Raw genomic sequence first — 24,686 nt, forward strand, 5'->3', positions numbered from 1 at the left:
ATTTGTCTGTCGGAGAGAGAGTGCACAAGCAGGGGGAGCAGCAGAGGGAAAGGGAGAAGCAGGCTTCCCACGAGCAGGGAGCCAGATGTGGGGCTCCCTCCTACGACCCCCAGACCATGACCTGAGCCAAAGGCAGCCACTTAACGGGCTGAGCCACCCCAGAGTCCCATCAACACCTCTTTTAAAGGCAGGTTTTATATATGTTTAGTTTTATCAATAACAGAATTATTCTGAAACCTTGCTCAGGAATAGCAGTCTTAGTTCTAACTTTCCTAACACAACTATGGTTGAAGGTCCGTGTCAACTCTTTTATCACAAAGTATTACGAGGGAAAAATTTTTATGAGGAAACTAATTTTTAAAATTGTGAAATTTTAAAAGTTCAAGATCACCTCACACATTATTACTACAGCTGAGAACCAACTGGGTAGATTTGAGAAGTCTTGGCTACAACGCTGTAAGGAAATATCTCAAAGAGTAATAGGGAGCTAAGTGAACTGTGACTTATTATAAGCCAAACTGTGCATGTATTATGTTGATAGCATTACAAAGGGCAAAGGTTGAAGAAAAGTAATAGAGTGCTGAAAATACCCCAAAATAGGAACATTTTATACTGTATATGCCTCCAGTTCTGTTCCATCAGAATCCATTCGGAAAATATTTAAAGGGGCCAACGTCAATAAAACCTCATCTGGCTACTGAAGATCTTCAAAAGAACTGACGTGTTAGAAAGAAGTCCTAAGTTTGGAGGTCACTCTGCTGGGAAGTATGTTCCAACCCAACGAGACCTCCAACACAGGTTATCCTCCCCTTACTAGGCCGGGACCGCCACAAAGCCTCGCGGGAGGCGGGGCTAGTGACGCCACAGAGACGTCCCGCCCCCTTACGTCGCGCACTGGGAAGCCAGAAGGTTTCTGGCGGGGCCGGCGCCATTTTGCCGGAGCCTGCGACCGAGTGGGAGTGGAGTGGAGCGGCCGTTGTTGCCGACTCTTTCCTCCTCCCCACGGTCCAGTCAGCGGTTGATTAGGCCATCGGCCCTGAAGCCGACACTTGTCTCTTATTTAGTTCTGGGGAGCATCTGGCCGACATGAGTGATGTAGAGGAGAACAACTTCGAGGGCAGAGTGAGTACAAAGCCGCGGGAGCCGTCTTCGGCGGCGGCCCGATGCTCGGGGTTTCACGGGGACGAGCGCGGTCGGGCGGGGTTGCGGGGAGTCCTGCGGGGGCCCGCGGGGAGCAGCCTCTGGAGCCATCGCGGTTGTTTCCTCACATACCAAGATGGCTTCTGGGTTCCACTCTTTCCCCAAACACCGCGGATAACCCCTCTCCCCCTTTTTTGGAGACTGACCGATACCTGGACTCCTGGGTCCGATTTCCCCCCCGCAGTGCGCCCTCCCTTCTCCCCACCCCTGAGGCTTCCTTATCTCTGTTCCGAGGAGTGGGTCCCCGTCGCGGTGGGGCGGGAGGAGACGGCAGGGAGTTCCCCTCCGGCCGGATAGTGGTAGGTGCTTCCTGCGGTGTTCTGGCGACCCCGAGCATCGTAGAGGGTCTCGGGGTCGAAACTGCGCGGGGCTGTTGTCCGGGCGGGGAGAAGCTGGCGTGGGACTAGCTGGGGCCTGTGTCTCCTTGGCTCTCTATTGCAGTGAGCGGCCGCGTCTCAGTTGGAACCGGCGGCGTTGCGTCTATAAAGGCGAAAGCCTTGAGGTTGAAGGTGGGACGAGCCTAATGAAGTGGTTAGTCAACGACCGCACCGACCCTTAAGCGTTCTTAAGACGAGAGCTGTGAGGGGAAAACTACGCAAGGAGCCCTTTTCCCTTAATGTCCCTTCTGCTTTCTTTTCACTTCAAAATGAATGTGGAAATGCTATAACGCCTGATTTTTTCTAATTCCATGATGTTGGGTTTTTTTCTCTCTCCTTTATATCTCAACTTCTAATGCTTTTCTTCCTATGATCTTTCATCTAAAAACCACTTCTTTACAGGTTTTTATGGTAAACAAATCTTAATCTTACATAACTGAACAAATTTTGTGGCCCAGTATTTTAAAAATAGCTAGTCAGTTTTACACTGTTCTGTAACTGAAAATTACAGACCCCCTCCCATTTTTCTTCTCACCCCATCCACCTACAAAGGGAGCTCAAGGATTTCCATTATTCGGGGTCAGTAAATACAAGGATCACAAAGATACGTTATCCTCAGCCTAGATGTAGTAGAACATTGATAGTTGGAGTTCTACTTCTGAAGTTACCCTCCTGTAGTGGTAATTGGTGGAAGTGGGTTAGTATGAAATCCTGGAAAGAAAATCCCCAGGCAGCATGTTCTTGCTGTTGTGTTGGTATTCTAATCACTAGGGGAAAAGCATAAAAACACTTAACGTGTGTGCTAAGATGGGATGAATTTTGTCTTTTTTAGAAGCTCATAATATAAATACTTGGAACCAGACAGTTAAATCAGAAGGTGGATTTAGGCTTTTGTTCTTTTTGAGGAAAAAGGTTTAAATGGATTAGAAACGAAACTACTTTTTGATGCCTTTAAGATTGGATTTTTAAAATAAAATCTAAATCACAGATACAAGTGAGTAGTTGAACCTGCTTTTTTCTTAGAATGAGGTGTTGATTGAGCAAAATTTTAAAAAATCTTGTAATAAAAATATTTGGTAATTGCAAGCTGCTTGTTTTTGATCATGTGAGGAAGTTACGGAAAGAAATTTTTCTATCCATTAATATTTCCTTCCATTGACTTTAATACAGAAATTTTTTTTTTGTAATGTTTGTTTTTATTTGGTTTGTGGGAAAGTGAAGAGTACTACTATTTGGTACGTTGTTTTCCTTTTAAGTTTTTACGTCTTAATTAGTCATCAAGTCAAGGAATGGAACAAGTTCTAGATAACTGTCACCTTAACCACTTGAGAAAGCAATATATGTAAGATTCCTACCCAGTTTTATGCTAAAATGCATGTAGGCATTAATATTCTGTGTTAGTAGAAAAGGGGTCCTCAACCCCCCCCCTTACAGTGTTTATGGTCATGACAATATTTTTTGACAGGTGATACCTAAGTGTCTTTTAATGTAAATGAACTCAACAGATTGAATACGCCTGTCTTTACCTGTCACATCTTTTTTTTTCTTTTGTAGGTTGGGGTAATTGTCTTTATTTGTAATTGATTAAAGAATTAGAAGAATGCCAGAAGCTTTTCTGAGGGTGTACTTTTTCTTTTTTTTTTTTTTTTTATTGTTTCTTAATTTAACATTCACTAGTGCTTTTGGTTTTTAAACTACTGTGATTTCTTTTGCTAACCACAAACCAGTTTTTTTTTTAAAAATTTTTATAGAATATGTTGTGTTATCTTTGTATCTAAGTGTAATGACCATTTAGAGAGGCTCAAAACAGGACTTTTCAAATGATGTTTTGGAAGTTTTTTTTTTAAGTAGTTACACTTCAGATTTTATAACTAAAAGTAGAGGAAACATTGACAGGTCAGATTTCATTTGCTTTATTTATGGAATAAATAGTATATATTAACCCCATCTTACTGAAAAGATACCTAGAATTAGAGGGTAATTTTCTAGAGACTGCAGAACACATTGAAGAAATAGGACTAATACTGATAGTTCTTATTTTTATAGCAATTTTTAATCTTACTACCCCACCATCAGATCATTGACATATTTTCAAATGTACTACTTAGAATCATTTTACAAGGGTTGGAGTACTCGTACCTTTTTAGAAATTAAAAACTGAGGCCTAGAAGACCATGTAGCCAGGAATCAGGTTTACAGGCCCAAGTCCATTGCTCACTGCATACATACACTATGCTGTATATGTTTTGATTTCCTTTTTACGTTAACAGTGTTTGCTAAAAACTATAGATTGTTTCTTCCATTGTAGAGGACTGGAGTAAAAGAACTTTAGGATAGAAAATATAATTGGTTAAATTTTGTTATAAGTAATCCTGATAGTTAACCAATCAAAATACTCTTCTTTCCCTTCTGCCTGAGGTAAAACTGTTTGAGCATCTGCCTTTTTAGTAAAAGTTAGGTGTTCTTGAGGGAAAAAACTTAAAGTCTAGTTTGAGATGACTGAGCTCATATCTGGGTAAAAGTACGTATATAATCAAGTGTCCTGATAGAATTAATAGGGAATTCAGAAAATGGAGCTGAGTAGTTTTGCGAGCTAGGAAAAGGGAATGCTTTACCTAATATGTAAAACTCATGTTGGATTTTATGGTTGGGGAATAGATTGATTGTATGGATATGACAATGAAGAGTTTGTGGGGGTAGTGAGAGGATAGATTTGCTAGATAGGCAGTCAGATAATGGAGGGGTTTTAATTCTAGATACAGGGATTTGGACTTAATCCGATATGCTGTAAGAAGGCATATGTGGATTCTTAATTCTGGGAGTGGCATAATGAAAGGACTTTAGTAAAGAACAAAAGAACTGGTACTAGAGGAGCATCAAAGCATTCTTGAACTATTTAAGGAAGGAAATTATGAAAACTCTAAACAGGACAGCAGTGGGATGTGAAGAATGAGTGAGACATTTTCAAGGGATCCCGAAGAAGAAGGGTGCCTTTAAAATAAATAGGTTCATTAAAGCAATTTGTTGGGGACATGTATATCAACTTAACAAAAATATTTTAAGTAGAAATGTCTTTTGGAGCTGAAAGTGTGGCTGGCACTTGAGCTATAAATTTGCTTGTCGTCATCATAAAAAGAGTTGTTTGCTTCACACAACTTCAACTAAAATAGGATTTAGGCCTCAAAAAAGTTGTAATCTCCTTTATAGAAATTAAGGGAAATGGAGTTTAAGCTTTCCTTGCCATTTTATTTACCCTATATCCCTAATTTGTTTTTCTAACCAATTTTAGAAAAATGTTAAGCCCAATTTTTTTCTCATACAGTGATCCATTGTTTTTAAAGATTTTATTTTTTTTTATTTTTTTTTAAAGATTTTATTTATTTATTTGTCAGAGAGAGACACAGTGAGAGAGAGGGAATAGAAGCAGAGGGAGTGAGAGAGGGAGAAGCAGGCCTCCCGCTGAGCAGAGAGCCCGATGCGGGCCTCGATCCCAGCACCCCGGGATCATGACCTGAGTCGAAGGTGGACGCTTAACGATTATGCCACCCAGGTGCCCCTAAAGATTTTATTTATTTATTTGACAGAGAGAGAGAGATCACAAGCAGGCAAAGACAGAGGGAAGCAGGCTCCCCACTGAGCAGAGAGCCTCCCATGACAGTAATCCCATGACCCGAGCACCGAAGGCAGAGGCCCAACCCACTGAACCACCCAGGCACCCCATGGCCCACTGTTTTTAATAGAGGTTTATGATTCTCATGTAGGGGTCCATCTTATAATTCCATAATTGTTATTGAAGAGGAAAAATAATACTTGTCTCCTATTCAGAGTTCTGGCATCCTGTAGCTAGAATATTTTTAAGCAACCCTTAGTGTTCCCCCTTTGTAATACATTAGATGGTTTGACTGGATGACAAGTGTAAAGCAAAATACAGATTTCTCTGTACCCATTTGGAGTTAAAATGTGTGTAAAGATATTTTGTTAAAGAATAGCAGAAATATGGGAAGCTTTTTTTCTTCCCTGAAATCTGATTTGTAATAATTGGTGTGATGACTGTGCCATTCAAAACCCATCTTGGTGACTGACTTTAAAAAAATAAAACAGACAAAAAACCTTAAACTTGGCTTTTAATTTTTCTGTTGATGAAATGTTAATAAATGTGAGGGTACAAATGAGGTTTACCCTCTCCCTTCCTTTAAAAAAAAATACAAATAAAATAGAATCTCTGTTTTACAGAGAAGAATGTCAGGTCAGCAGTTTAGCTTTTAAAAATACTTAGTTTCTTCCGTTTAATTTCATATATCTCATCAACCTGTTACAAAAGGGTAAGACTTCTTTTCTCATGAGACTGACAGTATTAAACCCAAGACAGTGTTGTCTTGGGTTTAATTTATTAAAGTTAAGTTATTAAAGTTAAGTCCTATCATTTATGCAGTTTTAATGCTTTTTTATTCTTTCTGTCATTTTTGCAAGCAAAGAATTTGTAAACTTAAACATTTTAATGCTCAAACTTTAATATTTGAGACTCTTTCACTGATGGGTGCTAATTTGCTTAATTTAAGTAGAAGGGGGGATTTTTAAAAGGAGCAGTGTTAACTAAATGTGCCCACAGTGCACAGATTTGTCATGGATGCTTAATGGTTTGTGCCATGCCTAAAATGAAAATAAAAAGTCCTGATAGCTGAAGGAATTTGAAGGGATTTAAATATTTAGGAATGAGAGTTGTAAAAAAAATACAGATGAGCTTTGTTTATGGATTTATTTTTGTAAGTGAACTGAAATTATTAACCTATGGCATATGTAGTGTAACAAATGTGAAATGGCCATCAATAATCAACATAACAACTTCCTAGAATCTTCCTGACAGTGAAAACCTTTTCTCTGATACTATCAGTGGGTGCTCAGGCATCAAATTACTAACCCTGGGACCTTTGTAAAAGGTATATATTTCCATGCTAAATGAATTAATACTGATTGTTATTTGTTCACCTTTGTAACAAATATAGCAGGACAGAAGTGCTGGTGAGAAAATGGCAATGATCAGATGGGGAAAAGAATCAGTAAACATTGTTTAAAAAAAAAGTTGAGAGGGGAATAATGAAAGGAAATGTGGTTTTTTCCCCCCTCTCTCCTTTAGGTTAATGTCATTATGTAGTTGTGTATAATCCTTTTTGTCTCATCATTTTCACCAAAAGTATAAGTGACTATATAGCTGCCTGACCAATCTGAGGTAGAAGAAGTTACTTTCTTTAAATTAAGGCCCTGTAGTCTTTCTTACTCAAGATTCATAAATAGTCCCATGATATTAGAAGATGAGAACCTAAGTAGAAGGTTCTATAATGGGTTCTTAGTAAACAGTTTGCTTTTAGTTTTTACTCTTTGGCTTTTAATATAGCTAAACTTTTTGACATTACAGTTGATCATGATGTACAAGCTGGCTGGTTTATAAATAATTTAAAATTTGTATGAAAGATTATATAAATTTTACAGGTAATTGCACAGTTGACAATAATTTGAATTTGGTAATGTATGCATAAGTGCCAATTCCTATGTAATTTCTTTAAGCATTTCCAAAATTATTCCAAACTTTAGAGAATGTAAAGACAGTGTTAGAATATCTGTGAGTCTTTGCAGAAGAAAAGACTGCTTTAACCTCACTTAGAATGCAGCATATAGGTATTTTCTTTTTAAGGAATTGCTTTAATAGCAGTTACGGGTTAAGAAGAGAGTGGAAGTATTTCTTTTATAAGCTTAAGAGTCCATCATACTCAAGAACTGCTATTTATGCAGACTGAAATTAAAGAATTGGATAAATAGAAGTTTCCCCTAAGCCCCCCAAAATGAAGTTCTTAGTACAATAAATAATAAAAGCTATTGGAGTAATTTAAGTACCTCTCCCCCATTGGGACATAAAATTTACCTAAATGCACTAATGTATTTCTATGGAAATAGATCTCCAATTTCATAAAATAGTGGAAAAAATACATTTTGAGAAAGTTTGTTTTAAAAGTTTATGCTATTACTTGACTTGAATTTGTATAAACATGGCACTGTGACTTGGCATAGAATTTGCATTGCCATAATAGAGTGGGTTACAATTTAACATTTATGTGTTATGTGTTTATTTTAATGGGGTTTAAGTACTAAGCATACATATTGTTGGAATTTTTTTTCTTCTACCTATTATATGATACTAGCTGTATTAAAAAGATAAGGCTTCAATTATTGTTTACTGTAGGAATTGTTCATGTTCTGCAACAATGTGTGCATATATCTAATAACCTTTGCCTTGATTGAAGGAATAGTACACGGTTGTGGTTATTTACAGTGTGTAAAATGCAGCTGTATTTTAACATAGATTGCTTGAATTGGATACACTGTGGTACTTTCTGAGTATTCATGGTTAGCGTTTTTTGTTTTGTTTTGTTTTGTTTTTGCTGTGTCCTTCAGCTTCCACATGAGGTACCTTAATAATAAAGAATAGTTAAAAGAACAAACATATACTGTTTAAGCAGGTTGTACTATGAGAACTTTCTGCCTGGCTTCTGGTTTATAATAGGTAAGGTAGACTGGAAGCCTGTTTGATTGTTATTAAAAATGTGGATATGATTTGATTGAGTCAATCTGCCCATTTCAACTAGACGGCATTTTTTTAAATGGTTGCTGGATCCACATGCAGGTTACTGAGGAATTTGCAGAATTTCTTGATGGGACAGCTTTAAGAGTAGGTTAAGTAGAGGGTAGTAAAACAGACAGGTAACACCTCTTCTCAGTATTTTATTTTTCTGTTTGGAATTTCAATTCAGTTTCCAAATTCCGAATAGTTTAATGCATTTCTTTGGAAAAACTTGAAGTTATCATTTCGTATTGAAGACAAGGCAAAGGTAGAAAAGAATAATCTAGCATTTGTCCATAAAGGACTTGTTCCCTGGTTTCTAATGCACAGCACAGTTTGGTGAAAATGGTACTCCCTTGGTACTAGGTTTTTAAAAACAAAGTTACTTAAAAACGGCAAATATTCGTGTGAAGTTTATTTTATGCTTTGTAGTTTATTCTTTGGGTTAAGTTTACTGACAGGTATTGATTTATCTTTTTAGATAAGTTTCTAAATTGTTTTTGGAAGTTAGAATGATAGTGACAACTTCGTAATTAGGTGTTACAAGGGAGTTAAGACTGTTTCTTAACCTTGAATGATTCCATGAAGAAATTTATGCACATTCAGGTTTCCCTGGTATAAAAACTGAAGGATGACCACAAAGGAGGTATTAGGTATTTGTGACATCTTAATTAAAAAGCAAGACTTTTTAAAAAAAAAATCCTAATGTCTTTTGAAAAGATACTCTGTTGTATCTTAATGTTTTGTTAACAAACCAAAAGATTTTCATTTTTTCCAATGAGTTCCTATGCCAGAACTGAAAATTAAACTTTATAATTTAAGATATTACTAAGTTGCCTTGTTTACATTAATTCCTAAGAAATGGCAATTTTCAACTGTTAAATTTGTGAGGGAAGACTGGGACATTGAATGTACACACATTTGGACCATAACATTTTTATCATGTACTAGAAAGCCTCATGAAAGCATTTAAGAATAAATCTTGAGTTTTAATATAAGACTTTGATTTATATATTTGTAAAATTCAAGGTTTTACAGTGTCATAGAATGCAAAGCATTCTGAAATATATGTATAACATGAGCTGTGGTGATGTTCAACTGCTGTTCAACAATAGCATAAATGTTATACCACAGGATCAGCTTTATAGAAGGAAAAGCTGAGAGAGAGGAAGATACTCTTTTCAGCTTAATGAACTAGCCTGTGTGATTCTTCAGTTACAAGCAAATTAGCCATTACTTTTTTTTTTTTAAGTACTGAATATGCTGCTTTTACAGTTTTCAGTTTTACAGTTTCAGTGAATGAAGAAGCCTCAATTGCTGTGCCTGCTCCAGGCATTTGTCGAGAAATTTAGGAGAGTATCAGAGATGTGGTGAAAGACTTAATGTAGGTAGCTAAATGGCAAAGGTTGATATTAAACAGAAAGATAGCTATGTTTCAGTTTTGTCTGCATCTGAAAGATAAATAGGCCTAGCAGCATTAGTACAGTTCTTGGTAAATGAGTCTTTTGACATTAAACTCCAAAGTAGCGGGAAAGTCTTAAGAAAGCTGTGTGATAGGTAGTCTTGTGGCATAAATGAAAAATGGTGTGAAGTTGGGGTGATTGTTTGCACTAATAATCAAGGCTCAAATGGACTGTCCTACTTTGGTCATAAATGCCTCATATACCTATCAAATTAAAAAATCTCTTAATCAGTTTTAAATCATTTGATTTGGAGAGTTTTCATTTCTATCCAACTTTTTCAAAAGCCAGTGATTTTCTGATACAGGATATAGTGATTGAAGGGAGTATGTATGTATGCATAACTGCATAAAATACACAAAACTGTGAATGGAATTGGTGGGATCAAGAAGTAAAGACCATGATACTAATTTTGTATTTTTGTATGTTGTGATACTTCATGAATAATACAGAATATTAAAATGGCACAGTTGCAAAATTACATGTATTAGTAATTTATAGGCCAAAGGGGAAATTTGAAGAATTTCATGCCCTATTTTCCCCTTAGTTTTTTCTTTATGCTTCTTTTACATCAGAACATATGTTTCTGATTAGGTTGGAATGTGCAAAGATAGTGGTCAAATATACTTGGAAAAAGATGTTAGTAATTTCACTAATTTAATTTTTTTACTACTTTGAACCTCAGCATGTGTCCTATAATATATGAGTTTAGGTAGGTGTGTTCAAATTTCAGCCTAGAATGCTTTGCTTTAACTGTACCTTGGTATCTTAGTATGGCTTAGTGAAAGCTTATTTTAAGATGACTAAGAGTCTTCAAGTTATAAGCTAAAAACTTAAGACATAGGAGGGGGGTGATTACAGTTAATGTTAGATTTATGCTTGGGTTAAGTATTTATATTAAAATTGTTCACGTTTTAGGAACTAGGATGAAACATGAAAGGGGAGGAGGAGGGTGAAGAATATGGTAAAAACATTTAGAGAAATTCAGTAAATTCTCTTTAATTGTTAGAAACTAGACTTTGGACAATTTTAAAGATTATAAAATTGTTTTTTAATAAACTAGTTATTTGCACTTTACCTGCTGGCTTTTCCATTTGATAGATAACATTCTGAACTCCAGCAGAGTTTTATAATCCCCACGTGCTTAAATATACTAAATGTTCTTTTTCCATTAAGGTTAATGTTCGTGAAGAAATTGAAGAGTTTTTTCCAAGAATGTGGAAGATAAATCAAGATAAAAGAAGGCTAATGAAAAGTATTAAAGATCAGAAAATTAAAATTGAATGGGGGAAAAAATTGAACAGAAGATTGGTCAGATAGAAGCACTTGAATATTTTTTTAAGGCTATTTTGAATTGTTTGAATTGGGGAAGAATACACGAAGTATGAAAAATGAAAAACTCAATGAAGAATGAAGAGAAGTAGAAAGCAAGAGTGAAGTAGAATTAAAAGAATCTGGAAGAATGAATGGGTCCTAGGTTAAGTAAATGTATGGTTTATGTTCCAGTGTCTGTATGATCAAGTTGTAGATGAATTTGCATGATTTCTTAGTTAATAGAGAATTGGTGATCTGGTTCAAGTAGGGAATTATTGAGGACAGTTAGCAGTATTAACAATGGGTTATTAATGAGCTGAAATTTTTTCTGGAGGGTGTTGCCTAACCATTTGTTTTTCAGGAGCAAATCAATATAAATAATTACGGTACTTAAAATGTTAGGTGTTAGGCATCTACGTGACCAGTGCCATTTGTAATACTGTCTTCTTTGTTAGGAGTCTCGCTCTCAGTCAAAATCTCCAACGGGAACTCCTGCTCGTGTAAAATCGGAGAGCAGGTCAGGATCTCGTAGTCCATCAAGGGTTTCCAAACACTCAGAATCCCATTCTCGATCAAGATCAAAATCCAGGTAAGTGTCCTTAAAATAATACTTAAGATCCTTTCCTTGGACTTTTCAGGGCCATGTAGTTTTTACCAGGTTCCTTATTTTTGCTGCATTTTATATAGATATTTCACAAAATCATGAAGTAATTTTTCTTAAACCCTGGAGTTTAGAAATGAATGTCCTGGGGGCACCTGGGTGACTGAGTCAGTTTAGCACCAACTCTTGGTTTCAGCATGGGTCATGATCTCAGAGTCTTGAGATTGAGCCCTGGATCAGACTCCACCCTCAGCAGGGAGTCTGATGCTCTCTTCCTCTCCCAGTCATACACTTTCTCTCTCCCTCCCACCCCCAAATGAATAAATAAATTTTTTAAAAAGATGAACGTTCATGATAAAGATTTTTATTTTTTAAAGATTTTATTTATTTATTTGACAGAGATCACAAGTAAGCAGAGAGGCAGGCAGAGAGAGAGGGGGAAGCAGGCTCCCCGCTGAGCAGAAAGCCCCATGCGGGACTCGATCCCGTGACCCGAGGCGAAGGCAGCAGCTTAACCCACTGAGCCACCCAGGCGCCCCCAGATAAACATTTAGATAAGGCAGAGTCAGGTTGTCTTTTAGCCTGGTTAACCTATCAGTTACTAGCTATTAATATAAATTAAATGTTTTGACTGATTTAAATGTCCTTGGCACTGAGGATTGGAGTTTGATTTTATTTCAACAATATTTGTGCAACAAAAATGTAATTTTCTCCATCGGAGACTTAGCATGTAACTCAGTACAGAGAGCATTGATGTATCTGTGTTACATTAATTATCAAAATGATTTGAAAAGATTTTTCAAGATTCATATTCCAGCTATATCTTTTACCTGAAGATTGTGACTAAGTACGTTCAGGGTGGAGCTGGCCAGATACAGCTGGGGAGTCTCTGGGTGATTCAGAAGCCCCTCCACTATCATTTCCACTGACAATAAAACTCCAGTGAACCACTGCAGAGTTCACTGTATCAGATGTCCCAGGTGTACAGGGGTGGGTGAAAGAAAGTTTAAAAACAACCTGGACAGTTATTCAGTAAATCATAATTTCTTGATTAGGGACATAATTTGTCCTTGTATGGAGTTTGCTTGCCAATGGAGCATGAGACCGAAGAATTGGTTGAAGGACTGTACTTGAATCCACAGCTGTCTTTATCATATCCAGGATCCAATTTGATTTACTAACCACTCTAAATCTACATGTGTAGAGTTAACACTGTGTAGAATTTGGGTATGCAAACAGAAATGAGCATATTTTCATTTTAGTACCTTTGCATTTGCTGCTCTCAGCCTAGAGTTCTCTTCCGTCATATATTCAGTCACTTGATTTATTCTCTGCCCAAGCGTCACCTGAGAACATTAAAGAGCATGCATGCTCTTTTAAGTTTTTTTTTTCATAATGCTTACCACTATCTGATTTAGAGGAAAGTTAGGTACTCTTAAAGGGTTTTTAATGTCTCATTTTTCATTCATTACTATATAAAGATAATAATTGATGGGGCGCTTGGTGGCTCAGTTAAGCATCTACCTTTAGCTCAGGTTATAATCTCAGGGTCCTGGGTTCAAGCCCTTTATCAGGGAAGCCTGCTTCTCCATCTGCCTCTGCTCCTCTCCTTGCTTGTGTGTTCTCTCTCTCAAATAAATAAATCTTGTAAAAAAATAAGTAACAGTTGGTATGTTAAATTTAAGGTTTTCTTATTAATGTTTATCTTTTACATTGAGGCTATAAATTAGTGCTAAGGAAAATGGAAAGTATCTAAAAGTATACTAAATCTGCTAGGAACCATATCTCCATGTCTTGCCAAGGGACCTTTGCTCTTGCTATTCCTAGAACACTTTGCCCTTATCTATCTAGTAAAATTTATGTCTCCCAGCATTATTGTTAGCCTTCTTTGTTTGTTTGTTTAATTTTTTTAAAAGATTATTTATTTATTTGACAGACAGAGATTACAAGTAGGCAGAGAGGCAGGCAGAGAGAGAGAGAGGAGGAAGCAGGCTCCCTGCCGAGCAGAGAGCCCGATGTAGGGCTCGATCCCAGGACCCTGGGATCATGACCTGAGCCAAAGGCAGAGGCTTTAACCCACTGAGCCGCCCAGGTGCCCCAGCCTTCTTTGTTTTGAATAATCTTCCCTTACTAATTTTATTCCCTTCACCCATGTGCTGTCTTTTTTAACTTTATGGCCTTTAGCATGTATAACTTTTTTTTTTTTTAAAGACTTTATTTATTTATTTGACAGACAGAGGTCACAAGTAGGCAGAGCAGCAGGCAGAGAGAGAGGAGGAAGCAGGCTCCCTGCCGAGCAGAGAGCCCTGACTCGGGGCTTGATCCCAGGACCCTAGGACCATGACCTGAGCTGAAGGCAGAGGCCTTAACCCACTGAGTCACCCAGGCGCTCCTAGCATGTATAGCATTTATTGAACATCTTAAACAAGTTGTTTTGTAAGACTGTGATCACCAGTAGGGCGCCAAGGTGTCTCAGTTTGGTTAAGCATCCAACTCTTGATCTCAGCTCAGGTTTTAATCTCAGGGTTGTGAGTTCAAGCCCCACATTAAAAACAAAACAAAACAAAACAAAAAACTGATCGCTTCTGGTCAAGATGTTTATTAAGGATGGCTTACATGAACAGTAAATAAATTGTTGCATTAAGGGGTGCCTGGGTGACTCAGTTGGTTAGGCATTTGCCTTCAGCTCAGGTCATGATCTCAGGCTACTGGGATTGAGCTCAGCATTGGGTTCCTCACTCAGAGAGCCCACTTCTCCCTCTGCCTCTCCCCTCTCCTTGTGCTCTCTGTCCCTCTCAAATCTTTAAAAACAAAAAAGGAAAGAAATAGTTGCATTAAGAGGCAAAGAAAATCAGTGACTGAAGTAGAGATAGGAGATGAACTAGGGAATCAGCAGTGGAGGGTGGGTGAGGTGCTCTGGAAAGCTAGAAGAAATGAAGACTATTACATGGGCATTTAGGTTGTTGAATTAACTTAGCAGATGCTAGATTGCAGTGGGCTAAAGAAAGATTAGAAAGGAAATGGTATTTAACAGTGAAGGGAATATGGAACTATATTGAGAAGATAAGATGGTAAGAATCAAAGGATTTTACTGTGGTGGTAACGGTAATTGGTGGTTTTTGTTGTCTTTGTTGTGGTAAGATACACATAAAATAAAATTTACCATCTCAGTCATTTTTAAGTGTACAGTTCAGTGATAGTAAATACGTTCACATTGTGCAGCCATCACCACCATCTGTCCCCAGAGCTGTTTTCAGCTTGTAAAATTGAAATTCTATACCCATTAAACAGTGGCTCCTTGTTTTCCCCTCCTCCCAGCCCCTGGCAACGACCATTTTACTCTGTCTGTATTATTTTGCCTACCCTAAGAACTTTATATATATAGTGTAATCACAGTATTTATCTTCTGGTGACTGACTTGTCTCACTTAACATAATGTCCTCAGGTTTCATCCATGTCACAGAATATTACAGGATTTCCTTAGGGCTAGTTTGTATTTTACTTTTTAAAGAAGGTAGAGTTACAACATGCTTGTAATGTAAAGTGAAGAGAGTGTAGAAGGAATAGACTAAGAACATGATGATTGTAGTGATTAAGAGAACAAGAGGAAGAATATTCTTTCCTCAGAAGGGAACTGGGATACATGTATAGCTCCTTGTCATTAGCCATCTTGTTTCAGTATTTTTACCTAAATGTATTTCTCTCAAAGGTCGAGGTCAAGGAGGCATTCTCATAGACGTTACACTCGATCCAGATCCCATTCTCACTCTCATAGGAGACGATCTCGAAGTAGGTCATACACACCAGAATACCGGCGTCGAAGAAGCCGAAGTCATTCTCCAATGTCTAACCGGAGAAGACATACAGGCAGCAGGGTTTGTGGTTTTTGAAAATTACTGAACACTTACTTTGTCTCTATGTGTTTAGTCATAGCATAATATCTTACTTAATGAGATTAGACCATTATTTTAAAGTACTCCAAGGGCACCTGGCTGGCTTAGTCAGTGTAGCATGTGAGGTTATGTGTCTCAAGGTTATGTGTCAGAGACCCTCACTAGGTGTAGAGATTACTTAGGAAATAAAAAATAAAGTGGTACTCCAGAAACATCATTAATTATATGAATATTGTTTGTATACATTTAAATATATTTTCTTAATTTTTGAGTAGTTATAAGAAATTTGGGGGGATATATGTTCTAAGAATTAAGATCAAAAGCATAAACTGAGTTGAGAATATTGAGATGAAAAAGTTTTGGTGGGGATTAAGGGAAGCTGACAAAGAAATACACGTAGTAATAACAGCTAACACATATTGAGCACTATGCAGTTCAATACATTTAATGGATAAGAGTCTGGGACATGTGACACTGAGGTTTGGTTTTTGGCTAACTGGCAGAGCCCAGGTTTCAACTAGCCTGCTTGACTCTTAAAGTTCCTGTGCTTAACTGCTGTAGTGTGCTTTTCCACCATGTGATGCTGAATTATTTAACTCTGATGGAGTCTGCTATTTCATGATGTTCTGAAATATGTACATAGATTTTTCAAATCTGTTTGAAGGGAAGTTTGAAGGAATACCCTTGGTAAGAATGAAAATGGAGGAAAGTCTAATCAGCAATTATAAAGTCCTATTAAGTACAAATCTGTAAGCTAGAAAACATTTGAATAAACCATAAATAAGGCTTTAAACTACTGTGGATTCTTAGGATACATTCTGAAAATTGCTGGACTAGAAAGGTGGGGATGTTTTTATTCAGGCTCCAGTGGCAGTATACTCCAAAGAAGGCTTGAGTGTACTGTGAACTGTAAAAATAGAGCTCATCTGGTTTTTTTTTCTCTTAAATTCTTCTTTCCCAAGGGACTTGAAATAGTATAGTCTTTGTGTATTAGAGGAGTGTTCTAAGCAAAGTATTTCTATGTTTATTAATTTTTATTTCAATTTGGAGCTTGAAATTAAATCACATCTTTTTCACCAGGCAAATCCAGATCCCAACACTTGTCTTGGAGTGTTTGGCCTGAGTTTATACACAACAGAGAGAGATCTTCGTGAAGTATTTTCTCGATATGGACCATTGAGTGGTGTCAATGTGGTTTATGATCAGCGAACTGGTCGGTCACGAGGATTTGCTTTTGTTTATTTTGAAAGAATAGATGACTCAAAGGAGGTAATTTTGTTTTTATAATTTTATAATTTTTCAATTTGAAATTTTTCCATGTGCATGATTATATTGTTAAAAGTTGACTAATAGTCTCCCAGTTCTATAACCTGTTCTCTTTCATTCCCTAACCTGAGTTTGGTTCAAACTCTTCCTTTTAGCACCAGCTGGGTGGCTTAGTAGGTTAAGCATCTGCCTTCGGTTCAGATCATCATCCCAGGTGGGATCGAGCCCCTCGTCAGGCTCCTTGCTCAGTGGGGAGCCTGCTTCTCTCTCTCCCTGTCACTCTCCCTGCCTGTGCATGTGCACACTCTCTCTGTGTCAAATAAATAAAATTTTTATTTTTTTATTTTTTTTAAAGATTTTATTTATGTGAAAGAAATAGAGAAAGCAGAAACAGGGAGGAGAGGGCTCAATCCCAAGACGCTGAGATCACGACCTGAGCTGAGCTGAAGGGAGACACTTAACCAACTGAGCCCCCAAAGCATCCCTAAATAAAATCTTTAAAAAAAAAAAAATGGGTGCCTGGGTGGCTGAGTGGGTTGGGCTCAGGTCCTGGTCTCAAGGTGCTGGGATTGAGCCCCGAGTCAGGCTCCCTGCTCAGCGGGAAGCCTGCTTCCACCTCTCTCTCTGCCTGCCTGAGGGCCTACTTGTGACCTCACTGCCAAATCAATCAATCAATCTTCAAAAACAAAAACAAAAAAACTTCTCCTTTCATTGTTAAAGTGGAAATTGCCAGTTTCACTTTCCAACTAATATTTTCTGGTATAGGCATATCCTGATTGAAATGTGGCTTTGTAAAGTGAGGTATATGTGTTTGAGTTGATGGAAAAAGTAAAGTATATAAATGTCTTCTTTTGGGGTGCCTGGGTGGCTCAGTGGGTTGGGCCTCTGCCTTCGGCTCAGGTCATGATCTCAGGATCCTGGGATCAAGCCCTGCATGGGGCTCTCTGCTCAGTGGGGAGCCTGCTCCCTCCCCCCCACCCCCACCTACTTGTGATCTCTCTCTCTCAAATAAGTAAAATCTTAAAAAAAAAAAAAAAAGTCCTCTTTTGACTAAACCTTACTCCTATTACAAGCAGATGATTAAGCTAACTTTTTAGAAATTATATGATATTTTGGAGTGCCTGACTGGCTCAGTTGGTGGAGTGTATGACTTAATCTCAGGGTTGTGAGTTCAAGCCCTGTGTTGGGTATAGAGATTACTTAAAAATAAAATCTTTTTTAAATTAAAAAGAAATTATTTGTTTGATCTGTTTAATTTTGTATAGAATTAGCTCCCCATATATAGACAAAGAGCTTTGTTTTTCTATTTTCATATTCATCTGTCATTTTGTTCTTTAATTAAAATATACATAGATTTGTTTTGGGTTGTTTTAAGATTTGATTTGAGAGAGAACATAGTGGGTGATAAAGGGAGGAGAGAATCTCAAGTAGACTCTGTGCTGAACCCCAAGCGGGGTTCCTTATCAGAACACTGAGATCGTGACCTGAGCCAAAATCAACAGGACTCTTAACCAGCCGAGCCACCCAGTGGCCCCTGAAGCTGTGCTGCTCTAATGTATTAGATACTGGATTATAAAGAGAGCAGTAGGCTTGCTTTCGCTATACTAGAGTTCATAGTGATTGGGTTAGAAAATGCCATTTTAAGGAATTTGAAGCTTATTGTTAAAGTTTTATCAAACCCTTTTTGGGGCACCTGGGTGGCTCAGTCGGTTAAATATCCCAGCCTTGATCTCAGCTCATGTGTTGATCTCAGGGTCGTGAATTCAGGCCCCATATTGGGCTCCATTACTTTCTCTCTCAAATAAAATCTTTTTAAAAAAATAATAAATGAATAAATAGTGAAAGTGATCATATCTTTCAAAAATAGTAGATACTAGTGGATGGAGGCCAGGAATGATGCCAAAACTCTTAAAATGCACAGGATAACCACCCAGAATAAAGAATTAGCAGTCCAGGGGCGCCTGGGTGGCTGAGTGGGTTAAGCCTCTGCCTTCGACTGGGCTCATGATCTCAGGGTCCTGGGATTGAGCCCCGCATCCGGCTCTCTGCTCAGCAGGAAGCCTGCTTCCCTCGCTCTCTCTGCCTGCCTCTGCCTACTTGTGATCTCTCTCTGTCAAATGAATGAATAAATAAATATAAATCTTAAAAAAAAAAAAGGATTAGCAGTCCAAAAATATAATAATGTTGGGCTGAAAAACACCAGATAATTGTAACAAAATAACACTCCAGATTGTAAGTCGTTTATGTAATAGACATTCTAATTAGCATCCTCTAATTTTACTTATTTATTTGAGAGAGAGCATGCATATGCATGAGCTGGGAGCTGGGAGAAAATCCTAAGCAGGCTCCTTGCCCAGTGCAGAGCCCAGTGTGGGGCTTGATCTCACAAACCCGAGATCATGACTTGAGCCAAAATCAAGAGCTGGGACACATCAGCCCACTGAGCCATCCAGGTGCCCCTATCAAATATTATGACTTTCTTTGGTTACATATTTATGATTTATTTCTCTTCTCAATTAAGAGACACAGGTTTCAGTTTTAAAAATAGTAAGGTATCTGATGTGAAGTATAAAATAATACCACAATTAGATTTTTTTTTAAGATTTTATTTATTTGAGAGAGAGAGAGATACCACAAGCAGTGGGGGAGGGGTTGGCAGGGAGGGGAAGCAGGCTCCCTGCTCTTGATCCCAGGACCCTGGGACTGTGACCTGAACCGAAGGCAGATGCCTAACAAACTGAACCACTTAGGCGCCCCAGGATTTTTTATTTATTTATTTATTTATTTTTTAAGATTTTGTTTATTTGACAGAGACACAGCGAGAGAGAGAACACAAGCAGAGGGAGTGGGAGAGGGAGAAGCAGGCTTCCTGCCAAGCAGGGAGCCCAATGCAGGGCTTGATCCCAGGACCCTGGGATCATGACCCAAGCCAAAGGTAGATGTCTAATGACTGAGCCACCCAGGCGCCCCAAGATTTTTTTTTAATACAAAATTTGTTAAGAAATTTGTCCTAGCTCTTGAGTCCTCCCATAACCACCCTGTCAGGTTTGTTTCTTTATAAAATAAAATGAAAATGGCAATTTTACTTTAATTCCAAGGAACTTGCACATTCGGTAGAGTAGTTGGAATTACTGTCCCATTTATTGGTATTAGTGCTGAAGGACAGAGTGATAGGGAGTATGAGTGCAGATTTAAAGACAGGAGCACTTATTGGCAGGTTTAGAAGTTCTTTTATATTTGGAGTTCACTAGATGGCAGTGTGTTACCTAAGGAATGGTTTTTGGCTAACCTAGACTTGGTCCCCTGAATTGCAGTTTCTGCTTGGAGTTGCCTAGACTTGAGTTGCCCAATTTGTATGTTTCTATCTCAGTAGCTGCCCCCAGTCTCAGCAGAGGCGTGTTTAAATAAGTGTGTGTGCGCACATAAGAAAACTCAATGCTATTGACATGCATATAGCAAGGATTTGCATGTAAAATCCTGGCCCTTCTTGTTCGGGAAAGAAGTTTAGAGAATTTTAATTTTTTAAATTTCAAGTGGGAAATGTGTTAAATTTGTTGCAGTTTTAGTAGTTTCTCATTAGTGAATTATGCATGACTTTCTGTGCCTATTCTCCTTTAAAGGCTATGGAAAGGGCAAATGGAATGGAGTTGGATGGTAGAAGAATTCGAGTGGATTATTCTATTACCAAGAGAGCGCACACACCTACACCTGGCATCTACATGGGCAGACCAACTCAGTAAGATTTCAAATTTTTTAAGCTAAACTAAAAGCCAGAAATTCACCAGAAATGTATGCAAACTTTTGATTAATCAAAAGATAAAATGATTTTTTTCCTATAATGAGAATCGAAAGTTATTTAATTTGTGTATATTCTTACATCTGTTTGAGGAGAGGGACAAATTTAAACTGTCAAAGTTATTCCTGGCTCTTTCCTTGGTGCTATACAAATAGAAAAATTATTAAATAGTAGGAAAATGGTGTATGCTTTTAAGTATTCTCTTTCTATTCTTACGTGACTTTGGAAGCCTTGTGGATAGGGAAGAGTTTTACTGATGGGGGTGTGTATCCTTTTTTTTTTTTTTTTTTAATATATTTTATTTATTTATTTGACAGATCACAAGTAGGCAGAGAGGCAGGCGGGGGGTGGGGGGTAAGCAGGCTCCCTGCTGAGCAGAGAGCCTGATGCTGGCCTCGATCCCAGGACCCTGAGATCTTGACTTGACCCGAAAGCAGAGACTTAACCCACTGAGCCACCCAAGCAGGTGCCCTGTATCTTTTTTTTTTTTTTAAGCCAGTTTTCACATCATGTAGAAAATAGAGGCTTTTATAAATTTTTTTTATATAGAACAACTGAGGAAAGTTGTTTTGTTTTGTTCTTTAATTTATTTGACAGAGATCACAAGTAGGCAGAAAGGCAGAGAGAGGGGGACGCAGGCTCCCCGGTGAGCAAAGAGCCCGATGCGGGGCTCGATCCCAGGACCCTGAGATCATGACCTGAGCTGAAGGCAGAGGCTCAACCCACTGAGCTACCCAGGCGCCCCTAAAGAAAGTATTTCTTAAAAGTGAAAGAGGGAGAGGGGCACCTGGGTGGCTCAGTGGGTTAAGCCTCTGCCTTCAGCTCAGGTCATGATCTCAGGATCCTGGGATGGAACCCCGCATCGGGCTCTCTGCTCAGCCAGAGCCTGCGTCCCCCTCTTTCTCTGCCTGCCTCTCTGCCTACTTGTGATCTCTCTCTGTCAAATAAAGAAATAAAATATTTTTTAAAAGGGTGCCTGGGTGGCTCAGTCATTAAGCGGCTGCCTTTGGCTCGGGTCATGATCCCAGGGTTCTGGGATCGAGGCCCACATCGGGCTCCTTGCTCGGCAGGAAGCCTGCTTCTCCCTCTCCCACCCCCTGCTTGTGTTCCCTCTCTCTGTCAAATAAATAAAATCTTTAAAAAAAAAAAAAAAAAAAGTGAAAGAGGGAGTATAGGCTTTCAATTACTTTGAAACCTTCCTGGGGAAAATGTAGGATTTGGTAAGAAGAGCCTACAAAAACTAAAGTGAAAATAGTGTCCCTGTGATTAGGAGTTGGGAAAAACTACAGGATAAAGTGCTTAAGAGTTTAAATTTGCTGCGGAAGATTTAAAAGCCAGAGCTTGACATTGTTTTAGGGCTGGGCCTCAGTGTACGGTAGTTAATTCTGCTGTTCAGGGTCGTTAACCTTTTTAAACGCTTGATGTTTATTGTTTTTGAATTCGTCATCACTCACATCTTAGCATTTTGGTACTATTTCCCAGCACCATATTTCATTTCTGCTTCTTGAAAAGAAAAGGTCCTGCTGATTTGGGTAGTGCATTAATAAAAGAACAGTTTATAGTTTGAGAGTTTTCTGAAATCATTCCTGGTTTTTTATGTAATGAATAGGAAACCAAAGCAGAAAAATACTCTGGGAGTCAGCAAAGCGAGACATGGGGGGTCACTGACATGAAAAGGGTGGTTCTTCCTCCCTTATCTTCCTGCCTCGCTCCATTTTGGTTAAGTACCAGTTGTTATTAAATGAAACTGGAAAATAATCACATTGATGTAAAATTTTTACATTTTTCTGTAGTAGTGGCGGTGGTGGAGGTGGTGGTGGAGGTGGAGGAGGTGGCAGGCGTCGAGATTCTTACTATGATAGAGGATATGATCGTGGATATGACAGATATGAAGACTATGATTACCGGTACAGGTAATGTTTTAATTTGTAATTTCTGTTCTAAATTAGATAGTAGTTGTATTATTTGGCACTTTTATGTTTCATACATATTAATAAAAATATTTAAAAATAGATGATGGTTTCTTGAGAAAGTAGAGTAAGATGATTTTCTCTAGATTGAGAAAGGTTAATTGTATTTGCCCTGCATTTTGCTGTACCATATGCTTGCTGTTCTAGTATTAACTGGCACACAGAGAAGGTAATAGTATTTGAGTGATGGGGAATTTTTATTTTCACCTTCCTCAATGGAGTGATTTTGCGGTATGCTAAATAATCTTTTATTTCCTACAGAAGAAGATCACCTTCTCCTTACTATAGTCGGTACAGATCACGATCAAGATCTCGTTCCTACAGCCCAAGTACGTATACTTTTATTTTGTAGCATTAAAAAGCATTTGTAATTAATGGTCTATTTTAGAAAATTAGGATAAATGGAGATTGTTGATAGTTGGACAAATAATAGACAAGTCATACTATAATTGTCATTTTGACTTTTGTTTTTTGCTCTCTTTCAGGACGCTATTGATACACAGAATGGTTGCAGATGAGGACATCTTTTTCTTTTTCTGTGTGTGTGTATGTGTGTGTGTGTGTGTGTGTTGGTTTGGTTTGCTTTTGGGTTTTTTGTTTGTTTTGGTTGGGTTTTGGGTTTTGGGTTTGTTTTTTGTTTAATTCTGGATTTCCCCAAGCTTCTAATCCTTTTTACTCTTAAAAAGAACCCTTAAAAAAAATCTTCGGTTTATTCACCATCTACACTTTGTCAGTTGTATTGCTGTTTCCACCCCTTTTAGTATCCTCTTAAAGATGTAATTGTTGTCATTTTGAGTAGTTAAACATCTTAAGTAAAAAAAGGAACCCCCAGTGTTACGCTTTGTAAACGATTTTTTTTCCTTTTTTTCTTTTTCTTTCTCTTTTTCCTTTTCTTTTCTTTTTTTTGCTTTCCTTTGCTTTTACAGAAAATTAACTCCTGGCTAATCAAATGAGGAAAGAAATGATCTTTTTAAAAGCTTCTTTTGTGTTAGGTATTGTATTAGACATTATACTAGAGACTTCCATTTACGACGAACTCCTTTTTTAACTTTCTTTTGGGGAAGGTAGTAACATAAAGTAGTTCAGTCATGTCAAGTTTGTCTGGGGTGGCATGGAGCAGTCAAATAGTTGAGTGTAGAAAGTTTGAAGCTATAGAAGAAAACACTTGTTCATTTCTTTTGAAGAACGAAATTTTTGAACCCTAAAAATTACGTCATTTTTTTAAGAGATGAAAGCTTGTGGACTCCTACAAAACATGTTGTATTTAAAATACATCTGTTAAGACTTAAAGTGTGATTTTTGTGTTGAATTTATTGAAATTTAAGTATTCCCTTAATCAGTGAAGGACAACTATTATTTATTACTTAGAGCAATTGTATACTTTGCTGTTAGAAATTTTTGTATGGGGACAATGGTTAAGCAGGCTATTATTGTATAGTATAGAGTCCTTAGAAGATACGTGTGAGGAAAAGTAGTCTCCTTTCAAATAAAAGTTAATTTCTTTGAAAATGGGACTGTTTTCTTTATTGTGGTAGAATGAGAAAAATATATATAACTTATATAACTGGATTGACTTGGGAACCAGTCCTTTTCCTGATATTTTTGCTTATACCCAATATATTTCTTTCTCTTAGTCTTTAAAAATCCTTGTTTTGGGGCACCTGTGTGGTTCATTTGGTTAAGCATCTGCATTTGGCTCAGGTCCTTATCCCAGGGTGCTGGGATTGAGCCCCGCCCGCATGGGGTTCCCTGCTCATCAGGGAGTCATCTGCCTCTCCCTCTGCCCCTCTCCCTGCTCAGGTGTGCATGCGCACACTCTCTCAACTAAAATATTTGAAAAAATATGGGGCACCTGGGTGGCTCAGTGGGTTAAAGCCTCTGCCTTCGGCTCAGGTCATGATCCCAGAGTCCTGGGATTGAGCCCCGCATCGGGCTCTCTGCTCGGCAGGTAGCCTGCTTCCCACTTTCTCTCTGCCTGCCTCTCTGCCTACATGATCTGTCAAATAAATAAACAAAATCTTTTAAAAAAATAAATAAATATAATATTTGAAAAAATATTAAAAATCCTTGTTTTTCTTTCCTCCCCTTTTCTTTTTTTTTTTTAAGATTTTATTTATTTGAGAGCACAAGCAGGGAGAGTGGCAGGGAGAGGGAGAAGCAGGCTCCCCACTGAGCAGAGAGCCTGACGTAGGGCTT

The 24,686-nt window shown here is 38.0% G+C and overlaps 1 protein-coding gene across 4 annotated transcripts; it reads left to right on the forward strand.

Moving 5' to 3' along the window:
* The first annotated feature begins 889 nt into the window (after positions 1 to 889).
* TRA2A (transformer 2 alpha homolog) lies at positions 890 to 24,003 on the forward strand. 4 transcript variants are annotated; one of them, XM_080831568.1, is made up of 10 exons: positions 1,007 to 1,122; positions 1,642 to 1,731; positions 10,827 to 11,138; positions 11,420 to 11,553; positions 15,275 to 15,440; positions 16,539 to 16,727; positions 20,345 to 20,460; positions 22,314 to 22,433; positions 22,752 to 22,819; positions 22,976 to 24,003. In XM_080831568.1, the coding sequence occupies exons 5-10, from the start codon at positions 15,408 to 15,410 to the stop codon at positions 22,984 to 22,986; spliced, it is 537 nt and encodes a 178-aa protein (XP_080687694.1). In that variant the 5' UTR covers positions 1,007 to 1,122; positions 1,642 to 1,731; positions 10,827 to 11,138; positions 11,420 to 11,553; positions 15,275 to 15,407; the 3' UTR covers positions 22,987 to 24,003. The 4 variants fall into 4 exon arrangements, with proteins under 4 accessions (XP_080687695.1, XP_080687692.1, XP_080687694.1 ...); XM_080831569.1 differs by lacking the exon at positions 10,827 to 11,138 and having other exon boundaries at positions 890 to 1,122; XM_080831566.1 differs by lacking the exons at positions 1,642 to 1,731; positions 10,827 to 11,138 and having other exon boundaries at positions 892 to 1,122.
* Positions 24,004 to 24,686: the final 683 nt, after the last annotated feature.

This window comes from Martes martes (assembly GCF_963455335.1).
Source record: "Martes martes genome assembly, contig: scaffold_413, whole genome shotgun sequence".
In the NCBI taxonomy this organism is placed as follows: domain Eukaryota; kingdom Metazoa; phylum Chordata; class Mammalia; order Carnivora; family Mustelidae; genus Martes; species Martes martes.

Coding starts and splice junctions, on each gene's coding strand:
- TRA2A (XM_080831566.1), top strand. CDS start 1,087: ATGAGTGATGTAGAGGAGAACAACTTCGAGGGCAGA. Junction 1,123..11,419: donor AGAACAACTTCGAGGGCAGA/GTGAGTACAAAG, acceptor CTTCTTTGTTAG/GAGTCTCGCTCTCAGTCAAA. Junction 22,434..22,751: donor GACTATGATTACCGGTACAG/GTAATGTTTTAA, acceptor TATTTCCTACAG/AAGAAGATCACCTTCTCCTT.